This window comes from Selaginella moellendorffii, unplaced genomic scaffold (genome assembly GCF_000143415.4).
Source record: "Selaginella moellendorffii unplaced genomic scaffold, v1.0 SELMOscaffold_10, whole genome shotgun sequence".
NCBI lineage: Eukaryota > Viridiplantae > Streptophyta > Lycopodiopsida > Selaginellales > Selaginellaceae > Selaginella > Selaginella moellendorffii.
In genome coordinates, this window is record NW_003314271.1 from 1968687 (window position 1) to 1978505 (window position 9819).

Sequence of the window (9819 nt, forward strand, 5' to 3'; positions counted from 1 at the left end):
TATCCACAAATCTCAAACTTTTGATGAAACATTACACCTTTAACAACTCATTATAAGTGCCTATGAGATTAAGGCAAAGATCACGGAACTTGTAGGCATATGCATCCAAAAACAAAGTCCCTTACCAAATCTCTAACAATCGGTTCACAGAATCAATCTCTTCAAATTTCTTGACAAATAAAGTATGAAAAACCTTTGTCAATTCAATCCAAGAAGTTAACTTTGGATTAGTTTTGATGTAGTTCTTCCACCACAATGAAGCATGGTCTGTAAGTTTCTTCACAAAAAAATCAATCTTCATTTTATCTTTACAATGATTGTGAGATTAACAACTTTCCCACAATTATCAACCTCCTGATTATCACAAACATCCAGTGATACCATAATCTTTGGCATGTTTGACATACTAGTAATAATCATAGACATGAGATTGATTAACCTTCTTAATGTCATTCTAAACCTTAGAAATCTTGCGTATCATCAAAAGTTTCTTATAGCCATCATCACTAATGTTATACTCATTAGGATCAAAAAGAACATGTTACTATGATATCAATAAAACAAACAAGAGAGTAAACTTTAAGCCAACTTCTCAACTCTTAAAGTTAAATCCCACAAGCTATAAAATATTTTTGGAATATTTTTGTGATTTGTGTCAAACTCAATCACGTGGGGGTTTACTGTCTCTAGACACCTACCTTTTGTTAAAATTGCATGTGATGGGGAACCCAAAAGAAGCATTGTAACTTGGGTTAACACTTGCTCGATCGAGCAATGTTAGACGTGCGCCAGGCACTGCGCCATCGGAATCCAGGCTACCTCCAGCTCGCCAGCACTGCTGCCACCAGCATTTCGACGAGGAGGTGCAGAATCAGATGCGAGGCTTCTTCCACCAGGGAATCTCTGGCGCTGATAGTGCAGCACTGCGCAAAAGGTGAGAACTATCCCCAGATCGATGAGAGAATCTTGCTCGACGTCGGTGGCCTTGATCTCCGATTGCTCATGACCTCCGCTGCCGCAATCCGTGACTCTAGGCCCGACTCTAGTATCATCACTTTCTCGCCAAAGGCATTTATTCCTTTGACGAGAGCATGCCGGGATTCCTGTGGCTACTGCGCTTTTGCTCGAGCTCCAAAGCCTGGGAAGCCGGTTTATATGTCTCTGGACGAAGTTTTGAGCGTTGCTAGCCGCGCTGCGGAGCTGGGATGCACGGAGGCACTCTTTACACTCGGGGACAAGCCAGAACTTCTTTATCCACAGGCCAAAGAAGAGGTAAGTTCTTCGAAGTTTTAAAAAGGAGGACTTTCATGTTTCTGCAATGACCTTTACTTTCTTTCTTCCTTTGTGCTTTTGCAGCTTGCGTCACTGGGCCACTCCACGACTATTGAGTATGTTGCTGAGGCTGCTAAGTTAGTGCTCGAGAAAACTGGACTTCTTCCTCATGTCAATGCAGGGGTGATGTGCAAAGAAGACGTGTCACTTCTGAGAAGCGTCTCCGTTAGTCAGGGCTTGATGCTTGAGTCGACTGCTTCGAGCCTTGCTGAACCCGGCGGCCCGCACTTTAATTGTCCAGACAAAGTTCCCTCCGCCCGGATTGCAACTATTGCAATCGCAGGCATGTAACTTTTCATTTGTTAACTCCTTCCTTTCTGTACTCTAAACTTTTGTTCAGGTGAGCTCAAGGTGCCTTTCACGTCCGGCCTGCTGGTTGGTATTGGTGAAACCAGGTCCGATCGAATCAAGAGCTTGCTGCTCCTACGTGGGCTTCATGAAAAATATGGCCATATCCAGGAGCTCATCATTCAGAACTTTCGAGCAAAGAAAGGCACCCCAATGGAAAATGCAGCAGAGCCAAATATTGACGAGCTCCTGTGGACTGTAGCCATGGCACGGATTTTATTCGGTCCAGACATGAGCATTCAAGCGCCACCAAACTTGACACCAAGGCAAGTGAACCATGACCTCAGTTTGCACTGGACTTTAACGATGTTGCAGAGATGACACAAAAGAAGGAGTTGAGTGGGAGCTTCTTATCAATGCAGGAATAAACGACTGGGGCGGAATTTCTCCCTTAACAAGAGATTGGGTGAATCCCGAGGTGCTTCCTTTCTTTGATTCTGTTTTCTTTTATCATTTCTTCTAATGTCATACTCTGATTGCCTGTTTTGCAGCTACCGTGGCCGCACATCAGAAGCTTAGCCAGTGCGACAATGCAGTGCGACAAACTACTCGTTCCAAGGCTGCCTGTATACCCGTCATATATTCGCAACTTTTCGTCGTGGCTGGTATAGCGTTGTTTTTGGAAAAGCTTGTCCACTTCCTCTTGACTTACGTTTTGCCAGGATCCCAACGTCTTGCGATATGCACTCGCAAGCTCTAACAGTCTGGGCTACGGTCGAGCGGATCCTTGGTCACCAGGTTGCAATGCTACCACTGACTGGAGTCAAATGAACAACGCTACAACCTCATCTGTTTATGTCGGCATACAGGGAAATGTTTCGTGCAATGCCTGTACGTAGGCTTCAGTTTTCCTTGCGTCTGTTAAACTTCTGTTTGTTTTTTTTTAATAGCCGCGAGAGCAAGCAGCCGTGTGGAATATATAGTGGATAAGGGCGTGGCAGGAGAGGATTTGACCAGAGTACATTGTTGCTTTGTCAACTCACTGACTTATCCATTTCTTGTGTCAGGATGAAATAACTATGCTATTCTATTCCATGGGACCAGATTTTGACTATATATGTTCTTCAGCGAATAGGCTACGTGAATCAGTAAATGGGAATAAGGTAACGAAGTTTTGACGCGCGCACATTTTGATTGTATTTTCAGGTAACATATGTTGTAAACAGAAACATCAACTATACCAACGTTTGTAGCTACAAATGCCAATTCTGCGCTTTCAGGTATCTTGTCGCACTGTGAAATAAGACCTTTTAAACTTGTATGTATCAGCAAAGGAAAGCAGAACGAGAATCTAAGAGGAAAGCCATACAGGTTGATACTTGATTGCTTTGATGCTCTCAGTTCTAATTATGTCTTTTCGTAGCTTGTCACTGGAAGAAATATCTCGTAGGACTATTGAAGCCCGTGAAAGAGGAGCGACGGAAGTATGCATGCAGGTAACAAGATCTTCAGGGTATGAGATACGACGAGCTGTTTCAGGGAGGAATTCACCCCGATTACACTGGCGAAACATACTTGGAAATTCTGAAAACTGTGAAATCAGCGGTGCCTGGTATCCACGTGCATGCATTCTCGCCTTTGGAAGTTTACCAAGGTGCTTCAACCAGCAACATGAGGTACTCAATTGTCGAGATGTGAACGTCCGTGGCTCGGTTTATTTTAATTCTCTGGCTTCCAGTGTTGAAGAGTTCCTTGTGCAGTTGAAGGCCGCTGGACTTGGTTCTCTTCCTGGAACTGCAGCCGAGGTAACAAATTTCGGTGTGCTTGTATGACTTGATCAGTGATGGTAGCAGATCTTAGACGACGAGGTGCGAAACGTTTTGTGTCCTGACAAACTCAAAACAAACCAGTGGCTCGAGGTAATGCGTGTTCGAGTTCCATATCGAAACTTGCCAAGATTTTTACTAGGTGATGGAAGCTGCTCATAGTATTGGATTGAAGACTACATCAACCATTATGTTCGGACATATGGACTGTCCGTCTCACTGGTAAGACTTCAATTCTCGGCTCATTCTTGTGCTGGTTCAAAGTACGTTCACTTTCAGGGCAACGCATCTGCAACTCATTAAAAGCCTACAGAAGAAAACCGGCGGCTTCACAGAGTTTGTGCCACTACCGTTTGTACACATGCAGGTTTGAGACGTTGTTTGAAAGCTCTTTCTTTTCTGACCATACTGCTTCTCTAGGCTCCAATTTTTGTCAAAGGCCGGGCGAGAAAGGGGCCAACAAGAAGGGAATGCGTCCTCATGCATGCAGTCTCTCGTCTGGTGCTGCATCCCCACATCACAAATATACAGGTACTATCGATGTATTGCTAGAGTTTAACGTGTTTTTTCCTTCAAAGTTGCAGGCTTCCTGGGTGAAAATGGGAGCCGATGGAGCTCAGTTCCTTTTGGCTGTTGGCTGTAACGACATGGGCGGCTGCTTGATGAACGAGAGCATCTCAAAAGCGGCAGGGGCTTTACATGGTAAATAGAAAGCTCTGCATTCATATCTTTGATATAATTCTGCGAAACTAGGTGAAGAACTTACAGCCTCGGCGATTAAGGAGCTCATCCATTCCATGGGACGAGTTCCGGTACAGAGAAGCACTTTGTACAAAGAAATGGTCCACCACTAGTGGTGAGTTTCCCATTCATTCAAGAAAACCATTCTAACTTTTTACTAGAATGGATGAAGAATATGGCAATCGAAGTCTCTTGAGGTAAGCCTTTTATACATACACATAATACAGTTTTTCGTTTCATACAACTGTTTAATATCCCTTGTGGTGGTGTTGCAAGAAAGGGTGCCTCAAGGCTTCGTCCAGTGTTATTCTCTTTGCCGGATCATTGTCGATCATCTTGTTGATAAGATCCATCGCCGCGGCTGGGCACTGTTGGAAATCTATCTTCCGATCTTCGGGAGCCTTTAGCTCCAGCATGAAGTAAAGGATGAGTCCCAACGCGTACACGTCCACCCTCTCATCGTAGCTTCCCTGGAATATCATCTCTGGGGCCATGTAGTTCCAGGTGCCCGTCACCTCGTGGAGCTTGCCTCCCTTTTCAATCTCCACAGCCGTGCCAAAATCGCCGACCTTGAGCTCCCGTTTCTTCGTTACCAAAACGTTCTCCGGCTTGAGATCCCGGTGAACAATTCCGGCGTGATGCATTGCTTTGATTGTCTTGACGAGATGCCGAAAGTGTTGGGCTATTTGGATCTTATCGTACTCGATCACGCCGGTGGCCATGGCCGTGACTAGGTCGCACTCGCACAATTCCATAACCATGCAGGAACACGTTGAATCGCAGTGCGCCTTTTTAAGGCACACCACTCCGTGAAGGTTATGAAGCTTCTTCATTATCGCCGCTTCATGGCTTTGAGATTTCTCCCTCTCAACGTCCAGTATCTTACACGCCACCTTTTTCTTCTTGATCCACCTCGACTTCTCCCGCAGCTCGAACACTCCACCGTACGCGCCTCGCCCAAGCTCACGAAGAACGTCGTAGTGTGCGGTCACCCACTCCGGCATAACAACAGTCGCCGCACACGCCATAGCTCCGAAGAAATGAGCGCGTCTATTCTTACGCAAAAGGGGCGAGCAAGGGTTCTAAAGAGGGATTTTTATACTGTTCCGTAACCTTTTGAGATGACGTGGCATTTCGTGCTTATTTTAGATTAATATTAAATTGGAGTTAGGAAAGCTCAAAACCAGAATTGGAGCGGATTGCGTACTGAAGCTTTTCTCTGAGAGTTCCAATGCGCCTGTATGCAGGTAGCTTCGTTGCAACGAAACCGAGAGTAAGTGAAAATGCGGTGAGAAAAGTCGGGAGCGCAGCAAACCTTCAATATGTTATAGCAAGTAGACGCGCTTGGGAGTCGATCGACATCTTGGCCAGCTAGAAACGTCCACACTGGAGCATCACTTGTCACCTAAGAAAGAAAAACGGGAACGAGCTAAAACCGTTGATGCTTAAGATTGCCAAACCTTGTGGATTGTAAACGGAGGCTGCAAGTGTTTGAATCCCAGCAAAGGTGCACGAGAGCAGCTCGTTACAAATTTGAGCACAGCGCATCTTTCTTTGACATCGAGTTGCTCAAGCACCTGGGACAGTTTCCACGCTCAAAACAGCACCAAATAATAGCAGGTAGTTTCCTTACCTCCCAAAACAGCTTGACCGTGCGGCTGGTTACACTGTAACCTCCAGTGTACCGGGTGTTGGCCTTCAAGTCGTTCACGTCGAAGTCGTGCTCTTCACCTGAAAGAAGCTGCAACGAGATCTTCAGGACGGTGTTGTAGACAAAAGATAGCATACCTGGTTAAATTCCTTGGCATTAAACAAACCCAGCCACGAAGGAGAGATTAAATCTGTAAGGCCTCTCACAAACGCATTAACTACTGGTCGCACCTAAGAACAAAGACAAACGGTGCTGAGAAGAAGTTAGCAAGAGGCGACTATACCTGACGATTTAGCTTGTAATCGGCCATAGCATGGACATACTGCAGCTTGTTAGCGTCAGTCACAGGGATTTTGTCTCCTCCCTGCACCAGATCAATAACCTTTCGCTTTCCAAAATATTCTTCCGTTACAGTGAAGTCCAGAGCCATATCTGAAACGTCACCTTCATAATTCTGTCAACGAAACATTAGACAGCCAAGTTTTTGAAAACGACCAAAACCAACCTTGAGGTACATCAGATTCCGATGAAGTTCACCATCGAGACTAGAGAGATCGTCAATAGGACAGTAACGACCCAGGATCTTGGATACGAATACTGGAGAAAATAAATGTTCCAGCAGAATACCTTCGTACAAGGCCTTCCCAACGATGCGACCCAAAAACTCAATCGTTCGTAATCCCTGACCAAGGCTGCTCGCAGCTGGATGAGGAAACAAAAACCGTTCTTCCGTGGCAGTTTGTTGAAACAAGCCGTAGCTACAGGAGGTACGTTAAACCGATTATATAGATTATAAGTCTGATTGCTTACCCAGGATCAAATGCAGCTTTCGCCAAGTCCGTAAGGAACTCTTTAAAAAGCCCGCCATAGTCGAGCCCTGCTTCCGTAAGACCATGCTCGTTCACAAAGGAAACGTTGATGCAGCCTTTAAATCTTGCGCCCAAGGCACCAAGCTGTTGAAAGCCATCTTCGACAATACGATCTCTTCGAATCGAAATCTCTATCGAACCGGGACCCGGTCCTACTATTTCCCCTTCTATTTTCCTCAAAGTTTTATCGCTGTTGATAAACTCCCGAAAGATTTGCACTCTGCCAACGTAGTCAGTACGAGCATGCAACAAAGAATGAGATACCTCTCCTCAAATGGTAACACGTGAGGCATGGTCGTCAATATGGAGCCAATTGCTGACGCTTCTCCCGCTTTCGAGACCGACGCGGCTTCGTGTGCTCTTGCAGCTGCAGCAATAGCAGGTCGCATTTCCGTGGCAGGCGCAAGCCATAATGCAGCTGGGCAGAAGCTGCGCCGGCTATCCCTTTCATACAATGCTCGTAAACACCTAGTCGAAGCTTCCATCAGCGTCGCATATTGAGTCCTTCCAGCCAAAAAGAAGCCATGATAGAGCATAGTGTTTAGAGCAGCACTTATCAGCCTTTGCTCGTCGATGGAAAAGGGAACCTGCAACAATCGCTAAGACAACCCGCCATGCATCAAAAGGACGAGCTGTACCTGCTTGTCGTAAAACTCGTTGTCGTCAAGAACGAGTAGCAAATGCGCATACAGCGTGCAGAAAAGCGTTAGAACTGAAGCTGCATCCTCTGAAAGAGCAGCCGGGCCACCCTTCAACTGTTCAATATGCCACTGACCATCGTCATGCACTTCAGAAATGGACTCGCTGGAGGCAGACTTTGTTCTCTTCAGGAAAGTATTAGCCAGCTTGCTTGAAAGTTGACGTGAACTCTGTTCTTTTGCTGGTAAGGCTCCCCTGCTCTCTGGCATCTTCACAATTTTTAGTTGTATGCTGCTCATGAACCAGTTCCAAAGCTGCGGAAGAAGTTCCTTGGTAAATGCTAGCACGTTTAGCACGGGTAGCGCACCTCCTCCAAAGTTCAAAACTGAGAATGTTGTGAGCAAGTAAGAGTAGAGCCTTGCAATGTTTGGGAGCCCAACGGATGATGATGTAGCCTTCTCCAAAAGCTGTAACACTTGTCGTTGATCAAACAGTGGTCTTAGGAGACGAATGAAGGAGTCCAAAGCAGCGCCACCACACCGAGAATGCAGCTCGGTATAATCTTCAGTATCCTCATCGCCGGAGTCTTCATAACTTCTTTTCCTCTCTCGAACTTCCTCAATCCAAGGTGTCATACTGTGCAGGAGGCAACAAACTGCTTCCACGAAATGACTGTACATTGGTTCGCTCAGAGATCCAACTGAAACGATGCTTACGACGTTGGTGAGACTCCATGCTTGATGTGGAACATTGCTGTCCTTTTCTGACAAAACGGTAATGCCAAAAGTCTGCTTAAGTAGAAAAAACTTAGTTTTCATCTAGCATAGAATCTCTTGAGCAACCAACCTTGTACGCGCGAAGGCAAACAGCCAAAACATTTTCATGTTGAAAGGCAGGAACGAGACCTGCAGGAAGACGTTCTATGAGGCATGGAACTGTTAAAACGTGTCTACATATTTGTGCTGCTGCTTTGCCTTTCCAGTCTTCCAAATCTCGAGCGTACCTTTGACACGAAAGCTCGGCAGCAATAGCGTGGAACGGACGAAATGCCATGGTGATCAAACTGGCAGTCACTAAGAAGCTTTCCTTGGTTTCAAGATCTGCCGTATTGCCTTCCATTAGATACGCATGAGCTGCGTAGTAAAACCCGCTGTTTCCTGCTCCAAACCACTGCACTATCTCTGAAGTTACGGCACCTGTTTCTCGCTGTCTGTCCTCAAACCCGTTCCACAACTTCGAATCGGTCAGTGTTACCAATAGTCGCATGGCCAGTGCCAGTAAGGAAGTGGAAACCGCATCGCTACGTCGCCTTCCTATGAGAATAGCCGAGCAGATTGTTAAGAGTCGATGAACTTGATAGAACCACTGAGCTTTTCGACTCGGTGTGCCGCAAGCAAGTTTGCAAAAATTCCTGGCATCTAAAGAAGAAAGTTAAATAGAGAAAAATCGATGCTGCTACTCACACCTGGAAAGTTTACGCTTTGAAGAAGAGCTTGGAAACAAATTGAGACGCGCTGGAGATCCTTGACGAAGAAACTTCGTGTAAGCCAGCTTAAGTTCCTCGTAAAGAAGATAAATGGCCTGAGAATATCATCTGCAAACGCTTCGGCACTGACAATGCCCGATCGATGAATTTCCTCAACCCGCTCGTCCCACAGCAGCTGGATGGCATTCACGGCAATTCTCGCCGCCCGGCGGCTCCTCCAGATCCTCTAAAACACCAGAGATTATGCGATTTTCGGGCAAAACGATCGGCCTGGCTCACCTGAACCGTCAGTGTTGCTGCCAGCGTTCTCCTCTGGAGGACTCGAGAAGCTCGATCCCTGGCGATTTTCTCCAGCAACACATCCCTGGAATCCTCCTTGGCGCTGGCGCCGCGCAGCGACACCTGATCAAAGCCACATTTTCAGAGGATCTAAATGACCTAGAATTTCTCTTACGCGGCCTGTCAATGGCGCCTCCATTGGCGCTCCCGGGCACTACACTGTGAAAGAAAAAGACCAGGGAGACGCATCGCCGCCGCCCGTCACATCCACATCCAACGGCCACAACCCTGACAGCCTGTTGGCGCATCCAACCGTTGGATCTAACGGTGGAGACAACTCACAAAGCGTGAGATAGGGGATGCCGGCTTTGTCAGCGCAATGAGGAAATGTGGGCGGCATTCGCAGGAATGTTTAGCTCGCGCCATAGCGCCATGGATACAGCTGTGAGGCGGGATCGCGCATTCCCTAGTCAGGAGATCGGGGGCGCGGATGCGTGGATTTGCCGCGGCCAGGTTCTTGCCATCGCTGATCTTTGGAAACCTAGAGATCTGAGGTACACTGATTAGCAAATGCGAGTGCCAGGCAATGGAATTTTGGTGTGTTTTCTTTCCAGCAGTGCCTGAGACGCCCGCAAAGATGATCAATCGATCGCTGCTGTTGACGTATTTGTACCTTCTAATTTACATCACGCTTTCTTCTGGCGTGAT

General features: G+C 46.6%; 3 protein-coding genes across 7 annotated transcripts; 1 reads left to right on the top strand and 2 right to left on the bottom strand.

Moving 5' to 3' along the window:
- The first annotated feature begins 752 nt into the window (after positions 1–752).
- Positions 753–4636, top strand: LOC9631408 (FO synthase). 4 transcript variants are annotated; one of them, XM_024673507.1, is made up of 21 exons: positions 753–1272; positions 1357–1615; positions 1673–1946; positions 1996–2098; positions 2172–2285; positions 2343–2511; positions 2571–2638; positions 2688–2783; positions 2827–2900; positions 2950–2991; positions 3044–3116; positions 3160–3296; positions 3359–3425; positions 3474–3539; positions 3589–3668; positions 3726–3813; positions 3867–3977; positions 4031–4148; positions 4200–4302; positions 4349–4384; positions 4464–4636. In XM_024673507.1, exons 1-19 carry the CDS (start codon positions 775–777, stop codon positions 4298–4300), a joined length of 2538 nt encoding a protein of 845 aa, XP_024529275.1. In that variant the 5' UTR covers positions 753–774; the 3' UTR covers positions 4301–4302; positions 4349–4384; positions 4464–4636. The 4 variants fall into 4 exon arrangements, with proteins under 4 accessions (XP_024529275.1, XP_024529276.1, XP_024529277.1 ...); XM_024673508.1 differs by having other exon boundaries at positions 4468–4636; XM_024673509.1 differs by having other exon boundaries at positions 4360–4384.
- On the bottom strand, positions 4436–5215 carry LOC112345734 (serine/threonine-protein kinase PEPKR2-like). Its single transcript, XM_024673025.1, has one exon. The coding sequence runs from the start codon at positions 5213–5215 to the stop codon at positions 4436–4438; it is 780 nt and encodes a 259-aa protein (XP_024528793.1).
- An 81-nt stretch (positions 5216–5296) lies between these two features.
- LOC9650323 (E3 ubiquitin-protein ligase UPL7) lies at positions 5297–9412 on the bottom strand. 2 transcript variants are annotated; one of them, XM_024673228.1, is made up of 14 exons: positions 9287–9412; positions 9112–9234; positions 8812–9058; positions 8193–8764; positions 7346–8134; positions 6972–7294; positions 6649–6927; positions 6344–6596; positions 6122–6292; positions 5976–6068; positions 5821–5928; positions 5648–5764; positions 5503–5592; positions 5297–5424 (listed from the first exon to the last, which is right to left on the bottom strand). In XM_024673228.1, the coding sequence occupies exons 1-14, from the start codon at positions 9308–9310 to the stop codon at positions 5365–5367; spliced, it is 3249 nt and encodes a 1082-aa protein (XP_024528996.1). In that variant the 5' UTR covers positions 9311–9412; the 3' UTR covers positions 5297–5364. The 2 variants fall into 2 exon arrangements, with proteins under 2 accessions (XP_024528996.1, XP_024528995.1); XM_024673227.1 differs by having other exon boundaries at positions 5297–5438.
- Between the last annotated feature and the right edge of the window lie 407 nt (positions 9413–9819).

What these genes read in the sequence shown, in the direction of transcription:
- LOC9631408 (XM_024673507.1), top strand. Translation starts at nt 775, where the DNA reads ATGTTAGACGTGCGCCAGGCACTGCGCCATCGGAATCCAGGCTACCTC. An exon ending in CTAAGAGGAAAGCCATACAG is followed by an intron (nt 2,992 to 3,043) that starts GTTGATACTTGA and finishes GTCTTTTCGTAG; the next exon opens with CTTGTCACTGGAAGAAATAT. An exon ending in ATGGACTGTCCGTCTCACTG is followed by an intron (nt 3,669 to 3,725) that starts GTAAGACTTCAA and finishes GTTCACTTTCAG; the next exon opens with GGCAACGCATCTGCAACTCA.
- LOC112345734 (XM_024673025.1), bottom strand. Translation starts at nt 5,215, where the DNA reads ATGGCGTGTGCGGCGACTGTTGTTATGCCGGAGTGGGTGACCGCACAC.
- LOC9650323 (XM_024673227.1), bottom strand. Translation starts at nt 9,310, where the DNA reads ATGGAGGCGCCATTGACAGGCCGC. An exon ending in GTGTTACCATTTGAGGAGAG is followed by an intron (nt 6,928 to 6,971) that starts GTATCTCATTCT and finishes CTACGTTGGCAG; the next exon opens with AGTGCAAATCTTTCGGGAGT. An exon ending in ATTACAAGCTAAATCGTCAG is followed by an intron (nt 6,069 to 6,121) that starts GTATAGTCGCCT and finishes CTTTGTTCTTAG; the next exon opens with GTGCGACCAGTAGTTAATGC.